This window comes from Leucopleurus acutus (genome assembly GCF_964270905.1).
Source record: "Leucopleurus acutus genome assembly, chromosome: 7".
Taxonomy (NCBI): Eukaryota; Metazoa; Chordata; class Mammalia; order Artiodactyla; family Delphinidae; genus Leucopleurus; species Leucopleurus acutus.
In genome coordinates, this window is record NC_139150.1 from 42234789 (window position 1) to 42253415 (window position 18627).

Below are 18627 nucleotides of genomic sequence, written 5' to 3' on the forward strand. Positions count from 1 at the left end.
ACCTCTGATGCTCCCTTTGCTTATGAAATTCCAAGGGTTTTAGGAGCTCTGTGCCAAAAACTGGGATGAAGACCAAATAATAATATTTCTTTTTTTAAAATATCTTTATCGGAGTATAATTGCTTTACAAAATTGTGTTAGTTTCTGCTGTACAACAGAGTGAATCAGCTATATGCATACATATATCCCCATATCCCCTCCCTCTTGCTTCTCCCTCCCACCCTCCCTATCCCACCCCTCTAGGTGGTCACAGAGCACCGAGCTGATCTCCCTGTGCTATGCAGCAGCTTCCCACTAGCCATCCATTTTACGTTTGGTAGTGTGTATATATGTCCATGCCACTCTCTCACTTCGTCCCAGCTTCCCCTTCCCACTCTGTGTCCTCAAGTCCATTCTCTATGTCTGTCTTTATTTCTGCCCTGCCACTAGGTTCATCAGTACCGTTTTTTTAGATTCCATATATGTGCGTTAGCATACGGTATTTACTTTTCTCTTTCTGACTTACTTCACTCTGTATGACAGAGTCCACCTCTTTATAGATAACTCAGTTTTGTTCCTTTCTATGGCTGAGTAATATTCCATTGTGTATATGTGCCACATCTTCTTTATCCATTCATCTGTCGATGGACATTTAGGTTGCTTCCATGTCTTGACTGTTGTAAATAGTGCTGCAGTGAACATTTCAGTACATGTGTCTTTCTGAATTATGGTTTTCTCAGGGTATATGCCCAGTAGTGGGATTGCTGGGTCATATGGTAGTTCTGTTTTTAGTTTTTTAAGGAACCTCCATACTGTTCTCCATAGTGGCTGTATCAGTTTACATTCCCACCAACACTGCAAGAGGGTTCCCTTTTCTCCACACCCTCTCCAGCATTTATTGTTTCTAGATTTTTTGATGATGACCATTCTGACCTGTGTGAGGTGATACCTCATTGTGGTTTTGATTTACATTTCTCTAATGATCAGTGATGTTGAGCATCTTTTCATGTGTTTGTTGGCAATCTGTGTATGTCTTCTTTGGAGAAATATCTATTTGGGTCTTCCGCCCATTTTTGGATTAGGTTTGTTTTTTTGTTATTGAGCTGCATGAGCTGCTTGTATATTTTGGAGATTAATCCTTTGTCAGTTGCTTCGTTTGCAAATATTTTCTTCTATTCGGAGGGTTATCTTTTCATTTTGTTTACGGTTTCCTTTGCTGTGCAAAAGCTTTAAAGAATATTATTTCTTATTACAAAACACTGTATCACAGTAATGTTGCTTTAAAAAAAAAAGTGGGGAAAGAAGTATCTGATGGATGTGTCAACTGGTACTACTATAGGATGGCCAGAGCCTTTACAACTCATTCACCTAGTTGCGTTTCTGTGATGTTTTCCTTATCACAACATTATTTATAAAAGTGAAAAATTAGAAGTACTCAAAACGTGTTGTGACAGGGGAATTGTTAAATTATCACACAGTCTTATGATAACATTTGCTTAGAAAAGGAATCTGGAAAGCAATATACCAAAATGTTCAGATTTTAGCAATTTTGAAAACTCCTCTTCTGTTTTTCTGAATTTTCTATAATAAATATTTATAACTTTTTAAGTTGGAAAAATGTTTTATAAAAAGAAAGTTTACAAGGACATAAGATCAAGAGCCCTGAACAGACAGGAGGCCTTGGTAGATTACAGTCCATCTTCTTCCTAATTAGTTTTCAACCAGCAGAATCCTTGAACAGGTCACTTTCCTTCCCTCCTTTGTAAAATAAGTGAGTTCAGGGCTTCTTAAACTTTTTCTCTGAAACACATCCCGAGGCAGAAGAGAGTGAACAGGCACTCCTGGAGGAGGAGAGGTCTGGGGGTGCAGGGGAGGTTGGACAGGTTGGCGCAGAGTAACCTTTTTGAAGAAGTTTGGCCTGAAAATTCATGTAAACTTCCTGTTCTTCTCCAAACTATACTGATGTCAGTTTGAAATGTTTTAAATTGAGATATAATTCACATACCATAAAATCCATCATTTTAAAGTGTACGTTTTAATGGCTTTTGGTATATTCGGAAGGTGGTGCAGTCAACTGATGCTAGTTTTTCATACATGGATGTTTACAGTGAACACATGATGGTAAAATGGACATTCTAAGAAAATGCTCTTGTGTGTTTGAGTAACCTTGGAAGCACCTTACCCAGGAGGGTTTTACTACTTCGAGAAGCCCAGGACTAGATAATCTCCCTCTCCCAAACATTTTCAGTAGATTGCATTTTCAATGCATTTTGCCTGTCTTTCCTTTTAAAAACAACTTAACTGGATGAGAGTTATTATTCATAGTCCTGGTTACTACTAACCTACTCATCTATTCAGTTTCCACTCACAGTTGGTGATATTAAATTCAGTTAATTTCCGTGCTGCATTTTAAAAACTGTCTAGAACCTTCTTCAGCCTTGCTGGGGGTAAAGAGTCAAGTATTCCCACCCTTGCCTTTAAAGCACAGTCTTTAAAGGAGTGGAGGGACTTCCCTCATGGTGCAGTGGTTAAGAATCTGCCTGCCAATGCAGGGGACACGGGTTTGAGCCCTGGTCCGGGAAGATCCCACATGCCGCGGAGCAACTAAGCCTGTGTGCCACAACTACTGAGCCTGCTCTCTTGAGCCGGCGAGCCACAACTACTGAGCCCACGTGCCACAACTACTGAAGCCCACTCGCCTAGGGCCTGTGCTCCGCATCAAGAGAAGCCACCGCAATGAGAAGCCCACACACCGCAAGGAAGAGTAGCCCCTGCTCACCACAACTAGAGAAAGCCAGCGTGCAGCAGCAAAGACCCAACACAGCCCAAAATAAATTAAAAAAAAAAAAGAAAATTTAAAGAAGAGGAAGTAATGGTGACTTTGGTATTAGAGCTGTTCAGTTTCACAAGCAGGCTTCCAATTTAAGTGGAGGAAAATGGGCGGGAGGCAGAATACGTGTGTTTTTAAGTATATAACCCAGAATGTGGACAACACATGGATTGCATTTTGACACAGTGTTATTAAATCACTTTTATCTCAGTGCTATTAAGTCTTTGCAGGTGTGGGTTGGTTGATGATGTGCTTGTGGGTAGAAAATTCCTCCTTGAAATTTCTGGTTCTGTTTTATCAAAGTTTATGTGGAAGTAGCCCAGGTTCAGCTTTGGTGGTGCTGAGATTCCGTATTTTAGACTCTTGGCCGCAACCAGTGGACCTTAAGTACACATACATGGATTATAATTGAGCTCCTTGAGACTAGGGTTTGTTCTTAGCTGCTCTTTATCTGGGTGCTGGCCAATCAAGAGGGCAGGGGCATTTCGCCTGAGCTTTCACATTAATTAAAGGCTTCAGATGTAGACTTCTGATGGTTTGACAATATCTCCAAATACAGTCATGAAAGGCACTAGAAGGAGAAAACGAATATATTCATTGTACAGCTTTAAATACCACAGTTTTTAGAACTCTGTTTGGGCATTTCTTCTTTTTCCTGGGTGGGAGCCTAGAAAAAGTGGCAGTGGTGTGGGTCTCCCTGAGCCTGTAAGAGGCCCCGAGAAGGTCTATTTTCTGACTTTCTCTCAGGATAAAGGGAATGAACCCTTGAAGTTCCTGATAGTGAAGTGTTCAGTGATTGTTTTCTAGGGGCCGTGTGTGGAAATGGGTCACACCGCGTTCTTCAGACAGTGATAGTCGTAACTGACATTTTTAGTGCACTGAGCAGTTCTTGTGTATATGTGGATTGTGCTTCACAGCCTTTTGATAAAAGTGTAGCCCAGGAAGCCAGCTTCAGTGGGAAAGAAGGAACCACTGAGTCCATGATTGCTTTCAACAGTAAATGACAATTCATTACCATTAAGAAGGTAATGTAGGGCTTCCCTGGTGGCGCAGTGGGTGAGAGTCTGCCTGCCGATGCAGGGGAAATGGGTTCGTGTCCCGGTCCGGGAAGATCCCACATGCCGCCGAGCGGCTGGGCCCGTGAGCCATGGCCGCTGAGCCTGCACGTCTGGAGCCTGTGCTCTCCTAAACTAACTTCAGTAAAATAAATTTAAAAAAAACAACAACATGCTGAGCAAGAAGCCAAAAAAAAAGAAAAATTGTCCTGCTTTTAGAGATTAATTGGAGGGAACTAATTACAGGCTGCATCTTGAGAATGGGCCGAGTAATCAGTGTAAATGTATAGATGGTTAGTATGAGTAGGATACGTAGAATAAACATGGATTTGTGGTAGAAGCTGTACGTGGAAATCCTCTTGTATTGAAAAGATCTTGGCAAAGCCTAAAGCATCCGATTGTGTGTGTGAGAGAGAAAGCGTGTATGTTGAATGTGCCACATATTCTAACAGCTTACAGAGTGTTGCCCTCCACAGTAGGATATTATATAAATTCATATTTGTTGTTTGGCCTGATGGAAGGACATGTGAAGTGAACTGGGATTGCTCTCTGTGGCTTGTCCTGATCCAGTGGGCAGGGAAGAAAGTATCCCTCAAAATCAATTATGCATGCTAGATGAAGTGGCCTTTTTAAATAGCATGATTTTTTTTAAAAAAGTAAATTTATTTATTTTTGGCTGCATTGGGTCTTCGTTGCTGCACGCAGGCTTTCTCTAGTTGCGGCGAGCGGGGGCTACTCTTCGTTGCAGTGCGCGGGCTTCTCACTGTGGTGGCTTCTCTTGCTGTGGCGTATAGGCTCAAAGTGCACAGACTTCAGTAGTTGTGGCACACAGGCTCAGTAGTTGTGGCTTATGGGCTCTAGAGCTCAGGCTCAGTAGTTGTGGCGCATGGGCTTAGTAGCTCCACGGCATGTGGGATCTTCTCGGACCAGGGATCGAACCTGTGTCCCCTGCATTGGCAGGTGGATTCTCAACCACTGCGCCACCAGGGAAGTCCCAAATAGCATGATTCTTAAATAGTCTCATTTCTGGGTGTTTTGATGGGCTGGGGTGAGAAAAGGCATAGTACTTAAACAAAGGTACAAATAACTTTTCTAGAGAAAATTTTCAGCCACATTTATAGAGACCAATGAAGGAGAAAAGCAGGACTTTTCTGGACTCACATCCTTGTGTGTGTGATGCTTGTTATTAAATAATATGATTGGAGATATATTCAAATTAGTGAAGACGGAGCCTCCCACCCCCTAGATTTAATGTAAGGGCTCCTTCCTAGATTTGATTTTATCAATGGCTTTGATAAGATAGTAGATTTGTATTTCTTTAGGTAAGTTAAGAGTTACTTATGCTCTCTGCTGTGAAAAGAGATTAGCCAGCACTGGATTCACAAAGCAACCTACTAGTAGAAGTCTGCTTTCTTTCATTCAGAGATAAAGAATTGTGAAGTCTCTCATTATGCTTTCCATGTGGCCTTAGGAAGCATCATTTTTATAATTTGGAACAGCTGGGGGTTTGTTTTATTGTTACAGATTTTTTTTTTTCAATTCTAATCCTGAGTAGATTTTTTAAATGTCCATTTCTGAGACTTCCCTGGTGGCTCAGTGGTTAAGAATCCACCTGCCCACACAGGGTACACGAGTTCAAGCCCTGGCCCAGGAAGATCCCACATGCTGCGGAGCAACTAAGCCCATGCGCCACAAATACTGAGCCTGTGCTCTAGAGCCCGTGAGCCACAACTGCTGAGCCTGTGTGTCACAACTACTGAAGCCCGCGTACCTAGAGCCTGTGCTCCACAACAAGAGAAGCCACTGCAATGAGAAGCCCGCGCACCGCAACGAAGACCCAACACAGCCAAAGTATAGGGGGAAAAAACCCATTAACATGCATAAATTAAATGAAATAAAATGTCCATTTCGAACCCTGAGAATATTGTATAAGTTTATGAAAAGAGGAGAAGAACATGAAATTTGGCTTACACATTTGTGAAGAATTGTTCATTTGTCTCCCTGACAGAACTCTTTTCCCGGAACAAAGAAGCTGAGTTCTTTGCTTGGTTGATGTTTTAGTCCATACTACAGAATAATACTTTGACTACTTTTATCATTGTACCTACAACATTTGCGTTACACAGATTTTCTCTTAAGTGAAGCTTGCCCTCACTTTGAATTTGCTGCATTTATACAATAGAATCAAAGTGTGAGTATTAAATTTGTGAGTAAAATTTACCTGGGAGGGATGGCCAGTCTTGGAAGATGGTACCAAGAATCAAAATGGGTCCCTATTAATTGAAGTAGTATTCAGAAATTCAGAATTAGGTTTAGATGGATGAAAGTTGAGTGTAGTCAAAGCCAGGTGGAGACATTTTTAGAGTGCGGGCAGTGAAAGTTAATTATCCTGGATTTGGGCAGCCATGACTGTGGAAGTATTGCCAAACCAAAATTGGGCAGCCGGAGGCTGGGCTCGAGCTCTAGTGTTGCCAGTTACCAGCCGTGTCATCTTAGCTCAGATGCCTCACCTTTCCAAGGCCTTTTCTTTTCCACGAAATGAGGGAAAAAAAATCTGTCTCATAGAGTTTTGAAAGGATAAAATGACAGTGTATTTAAAAGTGGCAAAGTATAAAGGGTTGACCACAAATTTCTTTTGGTTCCTTTATAAGAGAGAGGATATTCAGGTGGTGGAGATGACTGACTGTTTCCTCTGTCAGGATTGGAGATCAGTCTTAAAGTGTGTGTTGCGGGGAGACAGGTAGGCTCACGTGTACATACTCTGGGGGTCAAGTATTAGATTTATTAGTACTTTTGGGGGCGGGTCAGGAGCGAGCCCTGGATTCTGGTTTTGGGCTCTGTCATCATGATTGGTTGTAAGAGTGAATTAGTGACTAGAAAAAAAGCAGCAAGATTCATAGAGAAAGGGCAGAAGAAGAAGAGAGGGTACTTCCATTCCCTTGCCTTCCTGTTCCTTCATTTATTAAGCTGCCCATGCTTTCCTTTGGCTATTTCTACCTGTCAGGGTCTCAGCAGGAAACAGATGGCCTACTCCAGCTAGGTGACTGAGAAGAGTCGTGTTCAGGGACTGTTTAAAAGGTGCTGACCAGGTGTCGGTAACCAGTGAGGGCTAATGAGTGCAGTAACCAGGGGCCAGCGAGGTGAGGGAGCAGGTACAGTCACCCAGAGGGGGCCACCCAGCAGGAGCTGTGGCCTTTTGAAGGGGACACAGCATATCTGTGGTTCCCTTGCAGGGAGCAAACTGGGGAAATAGATACACCTTCCTCATTCTCTTGCTCTCTGGTCTCCTCCTGGTGTCTCCTATGGACTAAACCCAGGAAGACCGAGCGCAAGAGAGCTGTTGATGTGAAATCCTTCCCAGTCAGCCTCCCGGGCCACCAAGCAAGACGGTAAAATGGAGAGAGAGGATCCCTGGGTGTATCTGAGGCAACAGGAACATGTCTTACTTTGGAGTTGATTTTTGGATTCTTTTTTGTTTCCTCTCAATCTCTCCCCACTTCATTCTTCTTGGGTCCCGTATTCCACCTATAATCGGAGTCTTCATTAGGGTGATGTCTAGGGGCTTAATTAGTGTAGATCCCAAGAGGGGCTAAGCGTTGACTGCTTTTGCCCAACACAACTTAAGTGACACACAAGCCAGTGTGGTTTAAGATTTCTTCTTTTACTTTCTTGATTTTATTTTGAGAGGGTAAGTATATAAAAGCCTCTCAGCTAGGAGGAGGCCTCTTGCTCGATTCTCTTGCCTTTTCTTTTCATACCATTAACCTCACGTATTAAGATTTCTTCTTGTTTTTGGTGTGGAAAAAACTGGCAGAGATTCTGATTTGATGATTATGTCTCTAGTTGGGCCCTCAGAGCAAGCTGTTGGTTCTGGGATAAGGATAATAAACAGAGAAGCGATTTAGGTCTTTTGCTTCCATACTTTGAATTGCTCAGAAAGTAAATATACTGGTTTCTTTCTATAAATTGTTGACTAGTAATGAGAAACAATTTTGTAGCTTTTAAAATACTTTCTGGGTTTTTTTTTTTCCCAGTATTCATGGATGGGATTATAAGAAGTTCATTTTTAACTCCTTGGAATTAATCTTGTTAAAATGGGTTGATAGCATTCACATTGCAGTGTTAACTTCATACTTCAGGGAATTCCGGATCACTTTATTAAAAGTCATGTGAAAATGATAAAGGAAGTGTTCATTTTATATTTCAAGAAGTTGCAGATCACTTTATTAAAAGTCATATGAAAAGGATAAAGGAATCGGTGACCACTGGACAGTGGGGCCAGAAATCATCTTTCACTGTAACTATGTGAGGCTTCTGTGTTTACCAAGACATCTGTAGTCATTTAAGAGTGCTTCTATGAAAACTGTAATACTTATTTGAATTTTTCATGATTGTTTATAAAGATAATGAAATCCAACCACCAGAAAAACCAAACAAAATTAGGACAGATGTTGTATTCCTAGTTTTTAGTTCTCCTTTTACACCTTTTTGTTGCTGTTGTTGTTGTTTTAATGCCTTGTTGATAGGAAATGGCAATGAGGACGCTGTAGTCATCCTGTGTATTATTATTATATTCTTCCATGTTTAATATCCAAAAAACGTTTAATTTTTTCCCCACATTGTTAGGAGAAGACAAAGACATTTATTGTTTTGGAAATTTCAAGGAAATTTGAAAGTGAGTGGGAGATATTCAGAAATGAAGTTACATACTCCCAAAACCACTTACATTTTAAAAAATGAAGTTTTTAGATTCACAGTTTCAGATTCACTATAGAAGAAATATGTTGTCGTTCAGTGAAATGATCTCATGTTTCCATTTTTCCTCCTCCCCACAGGCATTTGTAGCTTTGTTATGGATTATCTTCAGGCTTATGGTAACTGAAAAGGAATATTGAAGAAGGGAAAAATGAGAACACAAAAGAAAAAAATCCAGTAACAGTAAATTTCTGTGTCATAGTTAAGAGTAGGCAGAAGGAAGGAGAGTCACTGTGTCTTCTCTGGATTCAGTGGTTCCTTGGCATAACTCAGGTGACCAAAGCCCCCGGAAATAAATACAGTTGATACTTGCTGTCCTGAAAAATGCTAATTCTTATTTGGGTACTGTGTTCTCCATATACCCCATTTTAAAATAAGAGAAAATGTCTAGAAATTTTCAGGCATTTTTGTCTTACTGCTCTCTGATCAGCATTTGTGTGAGTGCATTGTCATTTTCAGATCCAAATCCTGGCTAAATATCCCAGCCTCCTGGAATCATTTCAGACATTCTCCAGGGAAGAGAGCTTTATCAAGTGTTCATTCTGTTCAAACGGTGCTATTTTTATTGTGTTTCATATAAGATACGTGGTTACAAATCACTATCAAAATTCCATGCTGAGCAGCTTCCAAAGAGGTGACAGTGTTTTGTTCTTTTAAAGCTCATCTGCCTCTGAAATGGACTGTCACTCCTCTAATTTTGCTGAGTGCTCTCCATAGGTGGCATTTCCCCCTCTGGTGATGCCCCTCTGAGCAGGCCCTTGGAGATGTCACGTCCAAGGCCTGTTCCTAGTTTAGTTGTCTGGGAGACTGTGAGAAGGTCTCATGGTCTGATGAGCTGCTGTTGTTTCTCTTTCAGGGACAGGAGAGAGTGGCAAGAGTACGTTTATCAAGCAGATGAGAATCATCCACGGGTCGGGCTACTCTGATGAAGACAAAAGGGGCTTCACCAAGCTGGTGTATCAGAACATCTTCACGGCCATGCAGGCTATGATCAGAGCCATGGACACGCTCAAGATCCCCTACAAGTACGAGCACAATAAGGTAGGCGGAGCTCCTCCTGGGAAGAGCTGGGATGTGTGGTGGCTTTTTTAATGGACGTTTTCCATCTCATCCTACATGGGGCTTTCAATGGCTCAACAAGTTGTTTATAACTGGTTTTTTTCCTTAAGTCTTTAAAGTTATAGCTATAAAAAATTGGAGTTGTATTCTTAGTGATATCACCGAAGGACGTTTGGATATTCAACAATAGATACATGGATGTTTAAAATGTAGGGGCACACATTACCTTAAGAAGACAGTTTGTCAGTTCAAGACAAATTGACCCAAGTGAGGGGATTCAGATGAGAAGCAGTGGCCTTGCTTCAACCTCCCACTCTTTGTACTCCCTTGAAAAAAGAACAAAAACAGCTTAAGACCATTCTGTCCAGTTTAATTTTGGATTTCGTGACTTCCTTTCAGTAGTACCACAGGCTTAATTTTATTTGAAAATAGGCCCACCTGTCACTTCCAGTAACCTTTCAAACACGTTTCTCTGGAGTTGTATTAGAGTAATGGAAACTTCTAAAATCACTTGAGAAAGGGTTAGGGGAAAAAAAAATTTAATTTTTAGCTTTTTACAAAACAAGCAAACTTTCCCAATATTCAGCATTTTTTCTTACTTGAAATAGAAAAAAAAAAAAAATCTTTTTTTAATTCAGGTGAAAACAATTGCTGTAATTAATCACCCTCCAAATATTATAGCTACATAATGCCCAACAAGGTTGGTGCATCTGAGGGTGTCTCCAGGTTTGAGTTTATGCTGGGAGTTTATAAGGGAAGCGGAATCTATTTGGAATTTGTAGAAATGTCTTCCTGTTAATCAGTCAGTATGTCTACTGATGGATGTAGTCTTTGTTCCTTACAACTTGTAGATGCTCATCTTATAATAAGTTGGTAAAACCTCACCTTTTGTTTATAAAACATTACCTTTGCACCTACATTTATTTTAGGACCTTCAGTCAGAACTTGCATTCTCTCAGTACTCTTGATAATCTACTCTTGAGGATATTTCCATATACCAGTATCAATGAGTACTAGGAAGAAGTTGGCATGCCCAGTGTGACTCATTAACTGAGATGTAACTCACAAACATGAATCATAGGTAAAATAAAGCAGTTCTCTGTACCTCCGCTTCTGCTACCATTTAGAAGCTTCTAAATATTCAGATCATTTTCAAATCGGGCATTTCTTTTTGGGGGGTGGTTCTCTGAAATCAACTGGCTGCTTCTTATCAGGTTGATACCTTCACAGTTAGTTTTCTGATGGCAACGAGAGTCTCTCCACAAATAACCCTCCCTGCTTTTACTCTCAAGAGTGAAAAGATCTGGGTAGGTTCATGGGAATATGGTACCTGAGTCAGATGAGGCTGCCTGGATATGGAAGCAGTCTGAATTTAAAAGGATCAGGGTCCCCCCCTCCCCCAGCCCACCCCCCAAGAAATCTCAGTGTAACGAGTTTCTGAAATAGGTGGCATGCTTGTTTTGTTGGAATTGTAAGACTATTTTGTAGAAGGAATTTTTTAAAATGCCAGTGACTTTTCCAATCTACAGTTGGTTGATAACATGACGATCTGATGAATTCTGTCTGAGTTACCACATGTGTGGTGTAATTGATGTTTGTTTGTATATTTTACATATATACATACATATTGCCAGTTTACACATTAAAGTATAATGCCATCTCCTTAATTATACCAAAAATTCATCTCTTTCTTGGTGCTCCAGAAGAATCCTTCAGGATCTCGCCTTGGTGTTAAATTTTCATATGAAGATCATTCATTGTACAGACACACAGATGTAGAAGATGATGTGGAATTTATGCCCTATTCATAGAACACATTGAAGAATGCTTAATGTGTGTTATTTGAGCTCTTTGTATCAATTCTAGTGAAGCAGACTTTACTGTGTTGGATACCGTTCAGTTAAAAATCAACATCATAAAACATTATAATAATACAGATTTTTCTCAGAGATCATAATTATCCTGTGAAATCTTCCCACATCTCTTGGTTACTTAACATACTGCCTAATATAGTGACTGACATCTGAATTCCTCAATACGTTTAATTCCCTTTAGTTCATAATATAAATTACGTTCACATTTGCTCCATTTTCTCTACAACGTGTATGAATTTTAAAGCATCACCCTTTGCTTCCTCCATTAACTTCCTGAGCTCCGCTCCCTCCTTGCCTTTGTTAAAGCTTATTAAGGAAATAATGTCGTCTGTCTCCTTCCTGTACCACCCAACTGCCGATTCCTCCTCATTCTTCTCTGCTCCCCCTGTGGTACTAAGTGATCCCACCCTCTTGCAGAACCCATACTGGAGTATTGATAGTTGCCTAGCTTGTATTAGTTATGATGATTTGGGTATTGATCTTATTTTCCTGACTAGTTTCTAGGCTCTTTGAAAGTAAATCTTGTGTCAATTCCATCTTGGCATTATTCATTGTCCCTGGTGTTGTATCTTGTACACAGTAGGTGTTCAAAAGGTACTTGCTTTATGAATAGGTAAATAATTTGTAAGCTTAAACAGCTGAGTGCCTCCCCTCCTGCCCCTCACCATTGTTGAAATGATTATTCAAATCGATAGATAGCTGTTGATACATAAGGGAATAAATGCAATGGGCTGTCAGGGAGGCAGAGAAGGTTAACCAGGGCTAGGCAGAAATTTGCAGTCCAGAAAGAGGCAAGGGCAGAGCTGAGGGAGGGGCACTTTGGGGAGGAGGAATGGCTAGAGTAGATGTTCAGAAGAAGGTATGTGCATGCGGTGTATAAATTGGCCAGTTTTACTAGAACAGAATTCCTATAGAGGAGAACTGAAGAAATAAGAATCAAAGGAAAGAAAGGCTTAGAATGTGCTTCTGAAAGCTTTTGAATCCAGGCTAAGAAGTTTGAATTTTTTATTTTCTTATATTTATGATACCTATTTAATAATAATAATATTTTATGTCTTGGTTAGAACTTCCTACAGAAGTTTCTGGTTACAGTATGCTCTAATATTTTATAAATAGTTTAAAGGACTTGGTGTGCATTTTATTAGCAATTACTTAGAGGCAGTGTGTTGTGATTTGTATTATTTTGTGACCCTAAAGATATAACATAAATAACCATTTGGTTTATTAAAAAGCTTCTTTGCACCTACTGCCACATTGGCCATAATCTATGGTAGTAGCATTAATAAAAACAAACATTTTCCAGTATTGTCCAGCCTAACTTTTGTTCTTGCTTCTAAATTCATATATTCTGTAAAGCAGAATGTAGCTTACAGATGATATGGCCCGTTCTTAACTGAGGAATTGTTCACAGTTTTGTTTGCTGTGAAATTGGTCTAGCTAGGGGACTGCCATGCTGAAATATTGGAATTTCTTTTGCTCTTGTGTAAGTGTTACTACATTGAATTGAGAGTCTCACTGGTTAGCTGGGGGCTGGCACAGTGGTCAAGGGGAGTCCAGGCCATAACCTCTGCCCCAGGTAGTGGTGTTGCATTGCATGTCTCTTCAGGGCCCTTACTCAGTGTTCCAGGGATCTTCATTTCCAGGGGAGCTTGTAATAAATTGCAAACTTTTACCAAAAACACAGATTAATTCCTCCCTGGGCGTGTATCCACTATCCTGTTCTTGGACTTTCTTTCCCAAACAAGTAATATTTATAGGTGAGCTGCTTGGACTCAGCCCAAGTAAGAGAATGTGTTTGAGGACTTCTTCTGAACACTGTGAGCTCGGGTTTATTTATTTCTAAATATTACTTTGACTTTTTCCTAAACACAAGTGTTTGATAGCTGATGTTGAAAGGGATCAAATATTTGTTGCTTAGTCAAATCAAAAGATCCATTTAAGGCTCCACTAGGTGCAAGGCATTCAATGATGAGATAGATTACTCTGTCATTTCTTACTTTCCAAAAGGTACACTTTTCATCACTATTATTTTATGCTTTCCTGTCTTATACAGGCATACTCTTCTGATTATTCTTTGGGCCTTGAAATCAGCTCAGTAAAATTTCTATGTTAACATGATAAGAACTGTCTTGAGTTACAGCTTGGGGAAATAGATCACAAGGTTTTGAACTCCTGATTTTTATGTACTTACTTCCTGTATCTGGTAGTTGGCATTCTTCCTGCTTTGCTTGTTGTTGTTGTTTCATATACACGTGCCTTCCTTTTTTATTCGATTGCAGATTACCTTACAGTGAGCAAGCTTCTTGTTTTATAATTTGTTATCTCCCCCACAAGAAGCCAGGAATGTTGTAGGAGCTTTTGTTCACTGAGTGAATCACTCCAGTTAGCAGGTCCTGGTGTCCCTTTACTGTTGGCTTATCATTTCTGTGAACTGTGAAATCCAGGTATTAACAGCAGTTTCAACATATTGAAAGGCCTTTGCTCCCTTTGCCAATCCCAGGAAGAGAAAAGAATCTGATGAATCTTCAAGACAGTTATTGAGTAGAACTCAGCCACATGCTAATGTTCGGTAGACACTGTCACCTCTTCTAGCTTTTACTGTTAGACCCAAAAGTCCTGATGACCAGGGCTCTTTTAGCACCTAGGCTGCAGCTGCCTTTGACCAGCCAGCCAGCAATTTCCAGGCCCGACTCCTGTGTTCCCCTCTCTCCTGGGGGTGGAGAGGTTGAGGGGACATGTTGCAACAAATACTTCTGGTCCTCCCAGAACCTTTCCAGGAAAGGATGTGTCACGGGGAAAGTACCTGGTTAAGCACATTTACAGCTTTCTGAACTTTCTCTGCTTCCTGAGAAATCTAAGCTCCCAGAAGCCATTTTTCAAAAGACAAATGTAGCCAAGATTCTGGAGGACTTGCCAACTTGTTCCTGCCTTTGATCAGTTGAACAAGAAAATTACTGTACTACATTTTTCAACATGAGGTAATTTTCTAAGAGACTGATTTCAATTTAATATTTGTCACCTGTATGATAAGCACATAATAAAGGCAGACCTTAATCAGTATATGTCGGTATCTGTGCCTCTGAAGAGTTGTTTCAGTCAAGGTTCTCTGCTTGCAAGCAACAGAAGCCAACACTGGCTAACTTAAGCGGAAGAAGAATTGATGGGACTGTGAAGTCACTTGGAGAATTGAGGAGAAGCCGAAGGACTAACTCTCGGAAGCCAGGACAGGTCTGTGGAACTCATCTGAGAGAAGCATGAACTCTGACCGTTTCCAGTCTTCTGTCACCCCATTCAGGATTCAAAGTCCTGGGAAAACTTGCCTGATTTGTCTAGCCCGGCTTCCGTGCCAGCTTTGTAGACAAGGCTGGGCAATTCGATTGACAGTCCCTGAGGGAAGTCTGGGTACAGTTAGTAGAAGAAGAGGAATGATGCTGGCACAAATCACAATTATCCACTGCAAAATCATACCATCGATTTAAAAACTAAAATGACGCATGGATTCTCTATAGATGCAAGCCCTCCAGTTTTGCTCAGCATTCGCTAAGCCTGTGCTAAAATACAGTTTCTTTTTCTGGCATTGTTCAGGGTGGGATATCGGGGAAGGGTGGGAGGTTAGTGATATAGCAACAGTTAGAAATGAAGTGAGTAGCTGAGTTTGAGCCAAACCACTGAATAACTGAGTAACCTTGGGATTGTCACATTTCCTCCCTATGCCTAAATTTCTTTACTCTCTAAGCCTGAATCTCCTCATCTGTAGAATGGTACAGATAATAACAAGATATTTCAAGGGCTAAATAGATAATCTATGTGAAAATGTCTTGCAAATGAGAAAAAGAATGTTTGGAAGTTATTATAAGATGAATTTGTCATCATGGAGAGAACAGATACTACTTATCTTCCATCTTTATTAAGACTAAAACAAACAGACAATAGCTTAAACAGCATGACCAGATTTAGGAGGTATCTAAGGAAAACTTTCCTCAGAGTGACAGTCATTGAAATGGGATACCAAGGAGAGAAATCTCCTTATCTGGATGTGTTCAAAAATAGAATGTATTTTTAACATGTGAAATTCTTTAAGGCCATTTTGCTGAAATAAGGCCAGGGATGGACTAGACAACTTCTAAAATGCTTTCCAGCACTAGTGTTTTTTCATGCTGATTCTCTGGTTCCAAAACTCTAACAAAGAGATGAAGCTGTTGTTAAAGTTATTTGTTATAATTTAAAGCTCCTACTGTTTTTGAACATTGTCCATTCCAGAGTACTTATGAGAATTAAAAAAAAAGACAATTAAAAACAGATTTGCTTTGACAGGGGTCTCTAGCCCAGTGGAGATTTTTCTTTCTTTGCATCTCAGTCCCATAAGTGATTACAATATTTATGTCTGTGTACTTTTTTTTTAAAAAAAAGAACAGTGTTCAAAGTTCAAAATCAGCTGCAGGTTTTGTGGGTGTTAGTAACGATAGTTATTTTAATTGGGTTGTTGGCTTCTGGCCACCAAAGACAGCCTGTACTTTTTCACAGGGAAACTTTCTACTCCTGCTTCTACAAATCTTTGAGAGTTTTCTTTCTAATAAATAGTCTAAAGGAATCTAGAGACTTTACATGACCCACTTGATGTGTCAACCACCTCTTTTTCTGAGGTTGGTTTACCCCTTTTTCCTTTCTCTCTAGGACTCTTGCTGGGGAGTTGATCAACACGGATTCTCTAGTAACCTGTATCAGCTTTCAAAATCCCTTTATGTACTTTCTTTTTTCTTTTAATGTCTTGCAAATATGTCCTAGCCATGTTTTCTCCTCACTTTATCCTTGTTCCACTGTAGTTCTTTATTCTTTTTATACCCATGTCAGCCATATAAAAATAGAAGATGAATTTTGTAATCCCCTTTTCTTGGCTAAAATTAATCCATAATCCCAAGGCATGCCATATCATTTATGCAGGATGAGTTATCTCGAGTTCATGTTCATCAGAGGAGAACTCTGAAGCAAGGAAAGACTTGAGCAATAGACGGAGGCTGATTTCTTTTCTTTTTTTGGTAATATTTGTATACAGAAAAGTGTGCACATCATTAGTATTGTCCATGTATTTTTCCATTGTGAACACATTTGCATACAGACCTGTTCATCCAGATTAGCATGACCAGGAATTCAGAAGCCTCCTTGTGCTTCCTTCAAAATACTCCCAACCCCGAGGGGGGACTACCATCCTGCCTTCTAATAACATAGATTAGTTTTTGAACTTTGTATGAATAGACGCATACAGTATAATACTCCTTTGTGTCTGGTTTATTTCACTCAACATTACACTTGTGGAATTCACCTATGTTGTTACTTCCTTTATTCACTTATTCTAATTGCTGTTTAATAGCAGTGCCCCATAGAACTTTATGAAAGTGGTTTATGTCTGTACAATATGGTAGCTATTTGCCACATGTGATGACTATTGAGCACACGAAACGTGGCCAGTGTGACGGAGGGACTGAATTTTTACTTCACTTAATCTTTTAAATTTATATTTACATGTGACTAGTGGCTACTGTATTGGACAGCACAGTTGTATAATATTCCATTTTATGAATACGCTACAGTTTGTTTATATATCCTGTTGTTAATAGAAATTTGGATGTTTCTGGCTATTACAAATAATGCCAATATAAACATTCCTGTACCTGTCTTTTGGTGAACATAAGCATGTATTTCTTTGGGTTACGTACCTAGAATTTGGAATTGCTGAGTCAGAAGGTATACATCTGGTCAGTTTCAGTACGTGGATACTACCAAAGAGTCTTCCAGAATAACTGTACCAATTTACACTTCCACCAGTTACCTTTGAGAGTTCTAGTTGCCCCATATCCTTGAAGACATTTGGTATATTATTAGTCTTTTTATTTATTCTGGTGGCTGGATAGTAGTGTCACACTGTTGTATTTCTTTGATAAGTAGGCATGTTGAGCACCTTTTCATATACTTATCAGCCATTGGTTATCTTTTTAAAAATACTTCTTCCCTTTTTTTTTCCTATTGGGTTGTCTGATTTCTTACTGTTTCCTAGGAGCTCTTCATGTATTAAGGAATCTCAGTTGAGTAAATGTACTGCAGATATCGTCTCTACTTTGTGGCTTGCTTTTTATTTTCTTTATAGTTCTTTAAGTGAAAAGAAGTTCTTAATTGTAATATAGTCCAGTTTATCATTGTTTTACCCTTTTGATCCTTTTAAAGTAATCTTTGCCTGCTTTAAGGTGGTTTAAATAATCTGCAGGTTTTTCTTCTAAATTCTTTGTTCTGTTTTTTACGTTCAGATCTACAATCCATTTCAGATGGATTGTAGAGTATGGTGTGATGTGGGGGGGGGGGTCAGGTTTTATTTTTTTCATATGGGTATATAATTAACTCATTTACTGAAAAGACCGTCCTTTGCCCAGTGCAACGCAGTGTCTGTCATCTTTCATTTTGTCACTCAACAAATATTTACTAAACATTTCCTATATGAAAGTCAACATAAACCAATTTGGCTGTTTTTAAAAAAGAAAAGAGCAAGTGCTCTAAGGAACATTACTGATTAGTCCAAATACACGTGAGAGCTCTGCTAAAGCATTCTCCCTCTAAATCCCTTTCAGCTGCTCAGAGCTTGGACGTCCATGGACTGACAGCCACCATATAAAATACATGTGGCATAGTTTAACACATTTTAGTAGGAAGTTGTGAATCTGGTCATTTGGCTGTTCTTAGTTAACTCCTGGCAAAGCATCACATACATACTTTCCTTCTTCTTTTAAACCACGTAATGCATGATTTTCCCCTTTAATTTTAAAACAATGCATCTATTTTCAATTAGAGAGTCAGAATCTATTTGTTGGAACCAAAGAAAGTGAATGCCTAATGGAGTCTGAAGGGATCTAGTGAGAATATGAGACATGCTAGCATTTTTCTTCCTCATTCTCACACCACTGAAGAAATAATTTCAGTTCCGGACTTTTTGCTGTTGTTGACATTTAGGGTGGGGCTTGCTTAGGGTTTAGCAAAGTGGCAGTTTTGCTTATCTTGGTCACATATATCAAAGCCTAAAATCTTCTTG

The 18627-nt window shown here is 39.7% G+C and overlaps 1 protein-coding gene across 1 annotated transcript in view; it reads left to right on the plus strand.

The window, feature by feature from the left end:
* The window catches only part of GNAQ (G protein subunit alpha q), a 294806-nt gene that overhangs the window by 95623 nt on the left and 180556 nt on the right, over positions 1-18627 (plus strand). The window contains exon 2 of the mRNA XM_082843253.1: positions 9476-9660. Coding sequence (XP_082699379.1) covers positions 9476-9660 — 185 coding nt within the window. The remainder of the gene's footprint in view (positions 1-9475; positions 9661-18627) is intronic.